This window comes from Penaeus monodon, chromosome 7 (assembly GCF_015228065.2).
Source record: "Penaeus monodon isolate SGIC_2016 chromosome 7, NSTDA_Pmon_1, whole genome shotgun sequence".
Taxonomy (NCBI): Eukaryota; Metazoa; Arthropoda; class Malacostraca; order Decapoda; family Penaeidae; genus Penaeus; species Penaeus monodon.
The window spans coordinates 15,650,941-15,664,894 of NC_051392.1; the positions used below are offsets into that span (position 1 = coordinate 15,650,941).

The following is a 13,954-nucleotide window of genomic DNA, read 5'->3' on the forward strand; positions in this document are numbered from 1 at the left end:
TTCCTCTGTTTCCTATCACCATCCCTGTCAGCAAGTTTTTCTCAATACTTCCACTTCTCATCACATGACCAATAAACTTTAGTTTCCTTTTGTTCAAAATGTCCAACAGCCGGTCCCCACAATTTATCTCTCTCAGAACTTCATCATTCGTTTTCCCTTCTGTCCAGTTAACACGCAGTACTCGTCCGCAACGCCACATTTCAAAACCATTGACCTCTCTCTTGTCTATCCTCTTCAGCACCCAACACTCAGAACCACATGATGCAATTGGGAAAACTAATGAATTCAACAACCTCAGCCCCGTCCGTAAGGCAATGCTTCGGTTTTTCCAGATGTTATTGAGAGCAACTGTGGCGCCCCTGGCAATGGCAATTCTTCTTTCTATCTCCGGTGAATCATCATCTGTATTAGTCAAAACAGCTCCAAGATAAGTGAACTCTTTCACATTTTCCACAACCACTCCATTGATTTTCGGTTGCTTCTCTAACTTTATCTAGTAGTTGTTGTAATTCATATCAAAGTATAAAGACCTGAAAATAGAGGTGAAAAAGATGTGGCATTTAAAAAAATAAAACTTTGCCTGTTGTTATTGGAGCACTTGGCCTTTTAAAGCTAAGTTTCTTGAACAAATACTGGGAAATCCAAAATTAGAAGAAGTCTAAAAAATAGTCTTAAACAGCACAGTGCATGTTCTCAGAAGAGCCTTATCGATCTGTGTTTTTGTGTTCATGAATTGACTTGACTGGATGTTTTGATTTGTGGTTGTTAGGCATATTTTTACATGTTTTGTTGATGTTCCATTGCCTCAAACTTCAATCACCCTAGGTCGCTGGTAGTGACTCGGTGTTTGATTTTAATTAGCAGATCTAAGGAAACGTTTGCATAAAAAAAAATATATATTATTATTATTATTATTATAATAAAGATAATGATAATGACACGCAGGGGTGGAACGACAAGCAGGAAGGTGGAATATGGACTATCACATTTAAAGGAATTAGTTTTGTCATTAGTTTTGTTAGTTTTGAAAGGTAACATTGTTGCTGCCGTGAATTTTTTAGTCACAAACATTCAACAATATATTATTTAATCTTTACATAGATATTTTAACTGTAAACACAATCAGATACTAATAATGTTGAGGTTTAAAAAGACCTTCGGCATGTAAATGTTAGTCAGGGACCAACAGTGAAATTTCAAAGTTTATCATTTCAATTGCGTCGTTCATTTAACCGGCTGCCAGTGCGAACAAATAGCATTTCTATAGTAGTTTGTCAACCACTAATGTTCTTAGGTTATAGCTTTTAGATCCGCTGTTGGCTTGGAACCTGTTTACAGGATATTTTACATATTTCTTTCATTCAGTTGCTTCAGTCTGAAGAAAATGCAATAAAACGTTAGGACGGTATGTTATATATTTTATAACTGCAATTCAATTTTCCGATTTGACTACCATCAGTAATCTCTAGCAATGTTTTCACAGGATGAATTAGCGCCTTTAGGGTCTCATCCATTGGACATTCTACCATTCTACTAATTGAGTGTTAAAAAAACCTTAACATGGACGTTTATAATTTTGATTGATAATAGTTATAAAGTTGTTAAGTTTTTATAATTCCATTTCATCATTATAATTCTTATCATTTTTGTTATCTTCTTCATTATTATTTTTATGAATTATTATCATTAATGATTCTTCAGACCATTACAACTAGAGTCGGCCATATTTGTCAGTAAGGAAAGAGCAGTCCATGAAAAGCTTTATTGTGTGTGTGAGCGAGAAGCTGTAGCTCCAGGATAATCTAGGATATCAAGTGTCACAACAGTGGATTCAATCAAGAGGATGATGTGTGTTGTGCGCTGGAAGCAGGTGTGTGTGACCTTTAGGCATTCTGGACAATGATTAGAGAAGAGACTTTGAAGATATGATGTTTATATGGACCTCCTGAAATTCTCTAGCCTAACCATCTAATAACCTTCATTCAACTAAGAGCGACCACTGCCGCTACCTCCGGAGATTGACAATATATTTTGGAGCCCTTCTGCGTTATATCAAGCTAACAGACCATTACAACTAGGCGTTCTGGACAATTATTAAGAGAAGAGGCTTTTGAAAGATGTGATGCTTATGTGGACCTGGAATTTCTACAAGTCTTGCTATTTGGTTTGAAGATGGAACCTTAAAGTAACCATAGAGATACAGCAGCAGTACAGCACAGATTTCTCGAGTTTGGAAAGTATTTCCAAGATAAGTACATTGGCCAATTGCATAATAGACTGGAATTTAGATAGCAAAGATGTGTTTATTTCTAGTATATGTAGTTGCTCTAAATTAAAATGTAGCTTCAAAGAAGCAATTTTACCTTTTGCAATGGAGTGTAAAGATCTGTTGATGACTAAGTACTAGCTAATAAGAAGAATATAAGGAATATCTGTATCTGCATAAACAAGAATGGTAAAACACTCTTTCGTATTGATACTATGGTAGAAAGACCCACAATGCACAACTAGATTAGTTTGTGCATTGTCAGTTTTTTGTACCTTCATAAATATTATGACTCATTGTGTCCAGCCACAAGGAAAGATTCAAAGAACCCAGCATGTCCATACAACGTGTATTAGGCTCAAATGTGCGAGGCACAAAAGAGTAAGACGTCGTCCGGTCTTGCTTGTCTCTCTCTTTATTATTATGCTAATACAATATAATGCTAATGTAACTGAAACTGTCAGCTGACGTAGGCTAACGACATACATATGAAATAAGGGATATGCGCATGCAACATATAGTGATTGAGTAACATGATATGGTTTAGATAACAACACAACTGGCATCATGTTGTCTGTCTCTGAACATTACATGTTTTCTAAGGGGTCACATATATCATATCTACACACCTCCCCTCTCCTTTACGCTCGTAGTGCAATCTCGAGCGGACAATGGATTCTTTCTGCGAGTCAGGTGAACAACAGGGGATAATGATAGGAGGGCTAAATGATGACCTTCTTTCTGGTCTGAGCAAGGGACACAGGGGGTTTGGGGAAGGGTCTTCACTCATGACTGGCATAGACACTGGGCGAGGAGTTTTGCCACAATACCTCATATTGCAGCGACCTACCGCAGTCCATCACGACACCAAACCTAATCCCAATAGAGTGACACAGGAACTTAAATCTTTCCTGCAGGATTGATGCCAGGCCAGAAGACAGTCTGGTTCTGCCATGTGTGGCTTCGATTTCATGGTGGCTATTGTGCAAGCAGGCCAAGGTGCGATGTCCAAAGGCAACAGGAACAACAATTCGAGGGCTGTATAACACTAGCTCTCCGTCTGCACACAGGTGATCTTGTAACTTCCAATATGGGAGTATGGAAGCATGAAGATCATAGCATTTTTTTTTGGAAATCCCTTCGACATAATAGGAAGAGGAGATGGCTGTAGGCTGTTGCAGTATATCAGAGCTCCTGTAGTGTCCTATCTTCGTCTGTGATGGGTTCCATAGACTGGTCATCAGGAGATGTGGTAGTAGAAGTGACTATATACTTTACGTGTCCAGTCATTACAGTGCATTCATTATCATCCAGTGTGGGGTGGCTGACCATTCCAGACACCCCCTGGAGAGGGCGTTTGGAATGCACAACTGCTTCCTGGCATGCCACACTGCTGTGAAGATGTAAGGGGCAACCTCCTTAAGTCTTTGTAGTTGCGGGCTTTCTATGACATCAAGGGTATAGTGGTTCAGGATCGGTATGAGAGGGTGATGTTTAGTCATAAGGGTGAAATGCTACAGCCCAAAGATGTACAGCCAACACTTGGCCATGGCCAAAGTGACAGCCAGCAATTCTAGCTCAGTCATTATGTAACTGGTCTTAGCATCTGTCAGGAACCTAGTTACACATTGAACTAAATGTACCCATCCTTGACTGAGGTCCTGAAAAAGTGCGTAGCCTATGCTGTAGAGATGAGAGCATCTGTTTGAAGGATGACAGGCAAAGTGAGGTCAAAAGGTACCAAGACAGGTGGTGACAGCAGAGCTTTCTTGAAATTTTCGAATACCGGTCGTGTCTGGATTCCAAATGACATGAATGCTTGGGGTTCTGAGAGGACATAAGAGTGAGCCAATGCTGTGATGTCTCTTCAGAATTTGGTAATTTGGTTAACTAGCCCCAGGAATGAACGCATAATGGTGAGGTTCCTAGGTCATCAAACAGCAGAATGTCATCTACCATCTTCACTCAGTTGGTGATGCCCTGCAGGGCCATATTCCCAAGCAGGCAGTAGGCATCACCAGTGGCTGTGAACCCCATTGGTCCTTGGCAGAGTAGAAAACGACCACAGGGTGCAATAAAAGTGGTGAGATAACAGCCCTCCTCCACAAAATCCATCTGCCAATACCCATGCAATGCGTCTGCCGTAGCAAAGTAACTTCATTGAGGGCGTGATACTGCATATGTTATTGATGGTAGTCAGGGATGGCGGGAGACTGGTTGTTAAGGTGGGTTGAAGTCCACTGTGATATGGACGCCTTTTAGTCTTAGGGATAAGGACCATTGGATGACACCAGTCAGAGGGCTCATCACCTGCACGCATGATTATTCCCTACTGCAGCATGGAGACGAAATCTTCCTTCACCTGTTCCCTGAAGACAAAGGGGATTGGCTGGGGCATGAACATGACAAATGGTGTGGCCCTGGGCTTCAGGTGGGTTCATATCGGTGGGCCTGTCATCTTGAGTGGCGCTGTCTGGAGGTCTGCCTTAGGGACAAGAACATTTCTAAAGTATTGGAGAAAGAACTCCTTTGCAGCACAGGTGATGTCATGGCAGATGCAGGTATCTGGGTGCACCTATTAACATGTTGTGATGTGAGGATAGGCTTAGGAAACTCAGGGGGCACTATAGCTAAGTCTTGGCAGTAGCCACAGGTGATGAGGGGTGTCTGGATGCCCTCGTGAGCCTGGATGGTGGCGAGGCGAGACCTGTTACCCAGCTGTAGTGTGGTTTGGAAGATAGAGGTATTTAGGAGCCGTCAGCTATGAACAGGCTTGCCTTTAGAGTGGGCGTGAGGCTGGTCCTGAGGATGTTGAGTGTATCCAAGTGAGGCCAATTACCGGTTCCTGTGTCGAGTATCATCATGAGATTGGATGATCTACCACCATAGTAGATGTGGATATTGATGAGTTTGGGGGAACTCTCAGCTGAGGTGTCACCCAAGTGACGACAGGTGTTGGACTCGGTAGTCGGTGGAGATTACATGCAGTGTTGGACGAGTTAGAAGACTTGTGAGGCTTCCTGGTAAAACCTGCAATACTTGGCAAAGTGCCCTCGCTGGGAGTCCTTGACTGGACACTTTGGCGTGCAGGTCCAATGACCAGTGCATCCACAATTAGAGCAGGTGCTATTGGAGGCTGGACATTTTCCAGGGTCATGCTGCCTGAAGGCATTAACAAAGGCCTGTTGATTTACCGAGGGTCAGTCTTCATGCAATGCTGATTCTTTTTGTATGATGATACTACATATAGCTGGTTCGGTGCGGCTGAGATTGCAGAAGCTGTCGCTCTTGTGGCCTCTTAAGAGAGGCAACAAGTAACAAAGGCATTGAGGGGCAATCAGGGATACAAGGAGACAAGACGGTTACAGTAATCCATCAGTCCATCTTTATCTGCATCTCAAACACAGGTAGTAGGGTCGCCTGTGCAATGATCCACTTAAACTGCTAGATCCTTGAGGTGTAGTAGTCTGCAAACGATTCTCCAGCAGCCTGTTTGCAGGACAGTAAATCTGCAGTGTAGAGCTTCGATACATAGGCTTCTGAAGTGCGCTTGAAGTTCATGTAACACCTCTGTTGACTGATATCTGTGCATCAGGAGGAATGCCATGAGTATGTCACAGTATGTGTTGGACATCCAGGTTGACATAGCTTCAGAGGTGGATGTGCTGTGCATTTTGTGGGAGGTTGTACAACCCTACTAGTACAGCATAGTAATCGAAACAGCGGCACCACTGACGAAACACTTGATATATGGCATAAGATTGCAGTTTTAGGAGGTGTGGTGACTACAGCTCTCTTGCAACAGTGGTTGGGGTAACATCTGTGGCAGGAACTTAGGATTGACGCAATGGCAAAATGTTAAAGTAGATGATGTGGAGGCAGCAGAGGTTGACGTCTGTAGGGCTGGCTGGTGAACAGATGTCATTTGAGGGGAGTCAGAAGTAGTAGTCAGTGTTAGTTCCTTTACAGACACTGTCCGTGTGGGGTAGAGAGGGCCTGTTGTGCAGTTGAAGATGTCAGCTGGCCTGCAATTAAGGTGAAAAGGTCCATGTATCGGCGATGGTCCTCTTGCCTCTGTTGTTCCACTTTTGTTGATAAACCTCTTCCCTGATGCACCTAGCATGCGCTTCCTATGCCCTCCTCTCGTTTTCTTCTAGATTTGGCGGCTATTAGTAGTGTATGAGGTCCAGAAACTCCGATAATGAGCTGGTACCTGTATCGGAAGAGGCGGCATTGCTGTGTGTGGCAGAAGGCAGGGAGTAAAAGCGGGGCTCAGCGGCGGCAGCACAGTCATCACCCGTGATATGAGTGTGGTGAACCTCATCACTGTCTGAAATGACTAATACTCCATGGCTTGTGAGTACTCCTAGCAGAGCAGAGGTGACGACCAGTAGTTCTACAGAGGGCGGTTTAAGGTAAGTATTCGCTCAGGAACGTAAATGTGGCGAGAAAACGTGTACATTTAATGTTTTTCTCGAGCAGCCGCGGGTGAGTGGGGCGAGTTGTGTTCGTGCGTACGTGTGAGCGGTGGAGGGCGCCCCCTGAGGTGGTTTGCTGCCTCCTCTCGCTATTTAACCGTGAGCTGTAATGGAGCATGGACGTACTATGATGACGCTGGGCGGGAGGGAAGGGGGAGCCTGGAACAGCCGCACACTGAAGAATCACACACGCGGGACGCTGCTACGTAATGACGTCCACCTGGTCTAAGTTGGAACAGGGTATTTGTAGCTAATTACTTCGTCTTTGGGGGGGATACTGGTTAACTCACTGCCCCATGTTACGACTCACTGCATCGAGGCATGAGGGAAATATTCAAAGAAACCAGCATGTCCATACGAAGTGTATTAGGTTCAAATGTGCAAGGAACGAAAGAGTAAGCCGTCGTCCGGTCTCGCATGTCTTTCTCCGAGGCGGCATAGGCTGGGTAGTAAAGTTGCTAGTTACTACTTACTACGATCCTAATACAACATAACGCTAATGTAGCTAAAACTATCAGCTGACACAGGCTAACAACATAAACATGACATAAGGGAAATGCGTATCCAATATACGGTGATCAAGTAACATAAAATGGTTTAAATAACAGCATGTAAACTAAACAGCTGCCATCATGCTATGTGTCTCTGCATATTACGTGTTTTCTAAGTGGTCACATATTTCATATCTACACAATGAATATTCAATAAATGTACGTACTTAAATGAGAAGGCTTGTCGAAGTTTGCAAATTATTGTTTTTTCCTGTATTAATTAACGAAGATTTTAAGGAAATAGAAGCAATTTCCTGCCAAACCGAAAGCCGTAGGGAGGGAGGGAGGGAGGGAAAGAAAGGAAGGAAATTGAGAAATAGAGAGAGAGGGCGATAAATAAATAAAGAGAGATGGAGGGAGGGAAGGAAGAAGAGAAAAAGAGAGAGCGAGATAGAAAGAGAGAGAGCGAGTATACAGTATACAGCCACATGTACACTGACACTCTCTCTCTTTCTATCTCCTATCTCATTTTCTATTCTTCCCTCTCTCCTACCTCCGTCCCTCTCTATTATCTCCCTTTTCTCCATCTCTCTTTCTCTTCCTTCCCCCTCCCCTCTCTCTATTCCTCCCTCCCTCCCACTCTTTCTATTTCTCTACGTCCCCTCCCTCCCTCCCTTTTTATTTTCTCTCTCTCTCTCTCTCTCTCTCTCTCTCTCTCTCTCTCTCTCTCTCTCTCAACCTCCCCCCCCTTCATTCTTTAATTTCCCCTTCTCTCTCTCTCTCTCTCTTCTCTCTCTCCCCTCTCTCTCTCCCCCTTTCCCTCCCTCCCTCCTTTCCTTCCTTTTCCCCCGCTGCTGAAACGTGCTAAAGGGAATGAAAACCCCCCACCAAATCCCAAATGGGGGGCAGCGTAATATCTTTTTTTGGCGTAAAAAAAGTTCGTCTGTATCTGGAGGAATTTAAAGGGTTTAAATATGCGTTTTTCCAAATTTTGTTGAACAAATAAAGATTTTCGAAGTTTGGGATGAGTCTTTGCAGAAAACAAAAAATTGAAAACTTCGACAACAAAAAAATTTCATGTTTTGTCATAAAAATTCCCGGAAAAAAAAAAAAAAAAAAAAAAAAAAAAAAAAAAAAAAATTATATATATATAAAATATATATATATATATATATATAAAAATTTTTTTTTTTTTTTTTTTTTTTTTTTTTTTTTTTCTACGGTGGTTCAGTTTTGACCCGCCGTGGCAAATGATACTTAATTGTAGTTTTTGTTGGATGTCTTGGGTGAGTAGGGGTAGGGTCCCCATTCTTTTCCATGGAGATGCCGGTGTTCCCTTTTTTTAGGATCATTCTCCTTTTACGGGCTTGAGACCAGCCTGACTTGGGCTGGTTTGGGCCCCCCAGTGGGGTGGGAAACATTAAGTCCTTTCCCAAGGGAAAAATGCCCCGGCCGGTGCCGCGAACCCTAAAAATCATGTATTATATTATTATATATTATTATATTAAATTTATGAATTTAATATTTTATATATATTATAATTAATATTATATATATTATAATAATATATATATTTTTTTTTTTTTTTTTTTTTTTTTTTTTTTTTTTTTACAAACATGGCAATTAATATAACCCTCGGTTTTCCATATTGGATTCGGTGGGCATGCCAAATTTGTTTTTGGCTTTGAAAGATACGAAGATATTTTTACCTTTAGTGTCAAACTTTTTTTTTAACTTTTCGGTTTTTTAATGTCTGCCAGATGTGTTACAAACAATGTAGCATAAGATAAGGCCAATGCTCTGTCGCAACACATTTTTACCGTCTGCTGGGTATTTAAGAGGCTCCCCTTTTTTGCCGAAGCGTTGCGTGTGTAGGGGTAAAGGGAAAGGAGGGATAGTTGGGGGAGGGGGGGCAGTTTTAAGCCCAAATATTTTTATTTAGATCATGTGATAATTTCACTTAAATTTTCGAGGTAGTTTTGTGGGGCCCCCATAGCAGTAAGGGGAAGGTGGGATCAGAAGCGGGAAAAAAAAGCCAGATACTAGCAAATGAAAGTTTTTGGGATGGAAACCACCCCTTCCAATTTAATTTTCAAAAAATTGCAAACATAATCATTGGGTTTTTTCAGTACCAAAGGGGCTGGAGGGATAAAAGTTTCTTACAGTATAAATTTTTAAAAAGCTTTTCGTTTTTTTTATAGGAAATGTTTGAAACAGGATCATAATTTTTTTGGGGGTTGAATAAAAAATAATTTATACCTCCAAGTATATCATTAGGATGTTTTGATATCCCTCCATTACACTAAGGAAAATTTAAATGTATTGGCTTGCCCCGTTTGAAAGAGTATGCTTTTGGGGTCGGGGGTATAAATTTGCCCCAAGATACCATAATATTGTTTTATTTTTCCCTTTACTGTGAGCCCCCTTCACCAGCAAACCCATTTTTATATTTTTTTTATTTTTTTAAAAAAACTTTCCCGTAATGCCACGAAACTGGTTGGATATTGGGGGATATTTGCTATGAAATTTTAAACCTTTTAGGACAGATGGTCCCTTTGGGGAGGAGGGGAGGATCCTTGTGGAAGATTTTTGCAGCAGTGAGTAGGAGGGAGAATGCAGTTGGCAGTTCTTCTTAGGCAGCCTCGATCTTTACTGCAGTTACATGCCATCCTTGCAGCAGTCAAAATGACTAGAGATCTGCAAGCAAACAAGAGATTAACCTCACCATATCCAGTGGGAAGGGAGGTTCAAGATTGGCTTGCACTGACGCCAGCATGTAAAAACGATAGCTATGTTGGGTGCCAGCGTATGTTGGCATCCATGGGAATGAGGGAGCTGATCGGAGGGCCAAAGCAGCTGCTCTGTTATGTTCGTTTTCCTTTCCCATACACTGACTTGAAACCTAGCATCAGAAGTTGTCTTCGAGATAAATGGAAGGAGCAATGGAGGAACACCACTAGAAATAATCCTTGGTAGTTGGGTGACCAACCTCCATCCCAACCGATTCTCACACTTGTTAACACAAAGATGAGAATCGGGCACGCAAAGTTTATTGGAGTATTATTAAATGTCGCACTTAATCATGAAATCTCCTTTAGCACAGAATTTAAATAGAGTAAAAAAAACAATCAATACGACATCCACACTACGATTCGCTACACAGATGGGGATACTTTCTGAGACAGATACTACCAGCAGGTAGATAATCATTTTTGCCGAGAATGTACGGTGGTGAAAAACACGAATTTGCTTTTTATAGCAATAAACTGGTTCTAGATAAACTTATCCATTAAGGAAACACCATTACCACTCATGTTTGGGAAAGTCCACTTTCAGATGTTCTTTGAGTTTAACAGAATGAGGCAATAAGATCCTCCGCTTCAGAAGGCAAAATCTAAATTTGAGTCTGTGGTCTATACGAATACTTATATTGTGTGTGTGTGTGGCAGTGTAAGTGTATGAGTGTTTGTGTTTGTATGTATATAATGGATACCACTTTCGCGATAACTCAAGTCATTTCATAAGAAATCATCTTCACCCAAGTTCATTAACTGTCTTTTGTAAGTGACCCAACCCATTTTCAATATATACAACTCCCATGTGGAGGTTGTCTTAAAGGGTTAGTGAGTCATTTTTCTCAATATTATACTTTGATTTTCCCTCAGAAACCATTATATCAGTAGTGTCATGGAAACCTCTTCCTTTTCATCGCGGAAGAGGGGAGAATTATATATCCTACTCTTAGTTGGAATCTGCTTTGTAAATATATTACATATTTCTATGCTTATATACATGATTATTATTTTAGTCTGAAAACGGGAATCAATGCATTAAAAAGGGAATTAAAGTCTAGAGATTTAAATGATAGAAAAAAGGATACTCAGTTATTTAGAAGACATTCCTCTCCCAGGTCCCACTTCCCCATGAAAATCCTGTTTGGCCATTCTCCTAACTGCGGCAGTAATATCCGTGATCCTCAGTCGCAGTCAACCATCAAGTTGTACAGAAAACTCACCCCAACCCGGGCCAGGCGAGACTCTTCCAGCCCTCCCCAGAGACAAACACAGTGAAAAATCCAACCTTCATGGAAGCTGTTATACCTACGAGAAACTTTACCGCCAGTAACACCTGTTGCAAGTTGAAGAAGTACAGTGGAAGTGACATACTTGAATGCTCCAGAAAATTATTGCTGAGCAGATATTACGCAACGGTAAGTTTTACTCATGTGCATGATTAATCCTTATTCATCATCATTAATCTTATTTCCGTGTTTCATCTTGTCCTATTTATCGAGATATCCCTCTATTTCTTTGCATCTGCAGTCAAAGTCAGTGAGAGACAGAGAGAAGCAAGATAAGACAATTGAGCTATCCCTCTATTTGTATATATCAATAGTCTAAAATTAGTGAGAGAGAGAGAGAGAGAAGAGAGAGAGAGAGAGAGAGAGAGAGAGAGAGAGAGAGAGAGAGAGAGAGAGAGAGAGAGAAAGAGAGAGAGGGAGAGAGAAGAGTTAATAACGTGCTCAAAATTGCAGACAAGCCGCCAACAGCTCTGTCAAAGACTTTGGAAGAGTACATATCGCCCTTGTGGGAGACTCTCACATGAGGGACCTATTCGTCGCGATGGCCCCAGCGCATGGAGGGGGAGGAACTCTGTACACGTTCGATTCGCAAAATGTTTGTTGAATTTTTCTCTCGTTTTTACAGTAGTTGCAAATTCGCAAATGTTGTGATTGTTATAACTTTAGTGTCATTGGTTATAACAATGTTCTTCCTCATATTTGACATTGATAATGTGATTATTTTGTTATAATTTTTGCCTGTTAAAACTAATAACTACTGTTATTACCATAGTAAAATTATATTGTCATTATCATAAAAATATACAATTATATATTACAAGTATCATGATACTGTGAAATTACTTCGTTATGAGGATGAAGATAATTGCAATAATGATAACAATGGTGATAAATTTATTAATAATGATGAAGATAATAATGATAATGATAATGATAATAATAATGATAATAATGGTAGTGATTATAATAGTAGCAGCAATAGCAATAGACATAATGATATTAGTAAACTGATTCTATACAATTACTACGAATATTAATTAGAATACTGTTTTCATCATTTAATATTATACCATAAATTATCAAACAAACTTTTCTTACTAATATATTTATCATAGTCAACACGTATCAGCTTTCTGTTATCACCTTGTTTCATTATTATTTCGTCACGCCCTTTTTATTATTGGTATTGATCATAGTTTTGCAATCATCTTAACTTCTTCATTAGATTTTTATCACCATTATGATCATAATTTACTAGTAACCTTCAAATTACCATCGTTTCACTATTGTTATACACATTTTCCATTATTTTCGGTATTTCTTATCCCTTTTTCTCCATCATAATTTCCTCCACACATTCGCACCAACATCATGAGCTCTCATCATGTAGTGATCATTTTTTCATCTGCATCACTTTTTCTAATCAGTTTTCCATCACGATACCCTCATCTGTATTTTCGCTTTCATCATTTTCTAGTCACCTAGTCATCAACATCTTTCAGAATTTTCTAATATTTTCATAACACCCAACATTATATCCCAACCAATTTTTCATCACCAATGTCATCCACGAGCCTTTCCATATATTTTCTCTTCGCCAATACCATCACAATTTCCCTGACAATTTTTTTTATTTTATCTTAAATGACTTCTCGAATGGCAGGTCACGTGGCAAAGTGTAGGATCTCTGTTCTACCAGATCAGAGCGAGGAACAGAATTTTTGATTCAATGAGGGTACGACACCTAAGTTTTCCCTTGCAAGTGTCCTGGTATAAGGACGTGGAACTCAAGGGATTCGTCAGATTGATTGAGAAGTGGGAGACAGGTGAAGAGCCGAAGCCTGTATTCGTTATCACAGGTAAAAAAAGAAGAAGAAGAAAAAAAACTTTACTTTGGAATGCAACCTATAATAGATATTCCTACTGAGTTGTGCCCCCAAAGGCAAACATACTTCATGATAAATATAATGTTGATCACCATCAAGAAAAGTTTAATAATGGGAATATATATACATACACATATACATACATACATACATACATACATATATATATACATATATACACGCATGAATATAAATATATACATACGTGTAATCATTATACTTTTCTTTGTTTTTCTGACATAATATATATATATATATATATATATATATATATATATATATATATATTATTTATATATATATATATATATATATTATATATATATATATATATACACACAAAACGTGTATATACATATATATACATACATATATATATACATATACATGCACGCACACACGCACACAAATACACACAAGCACATATCCACACACATACACGTACGCACACACACACACACACACACACACACACACACACACACACACACACACACACACACACACACACACACACACACACACACACACAACACAAAGCAAACACACACAACACACACACACACACACACACCACACAACACACACACACACACACAATATATATATATAAATATAATAATATAATAATATATAAATAAATATATATATAAGATATATTAATTTAATATATATATATATATAATATATATATTATATATAAACATGCATATACACTATACACACACACACACACACATCACAACACACAC

The 13,954-nt window shown here is 39.8% G+C and overlaps 1 protein-coding gene across 1 annotated transcript; it reads left to right on the top strand.

Annotated features, from left to right (window-relative positions):
* Positions 1-11,319: 11,319 nt before the first annotated feature.
* Positions 11,320-13,258, top strand: LOC119575545. Its single transcript, XM_037923196.1, has 4 exons — positions 11,320-11,445; positions 11,558-11,562; positions 11,770-11,911; positions 12,980-13,258. Exons 1-4 carry the CDS (start codon positions 11,320-11,322, stop codon positions 13,241-13,243), a joined length of 537 nt encoding a protein of 178 aa, XP_037779124.1. The 3' UTR covers positions 13,244-13,258.
* Positions 13,259-13,954: the final 696 nt, after the last annotated feature.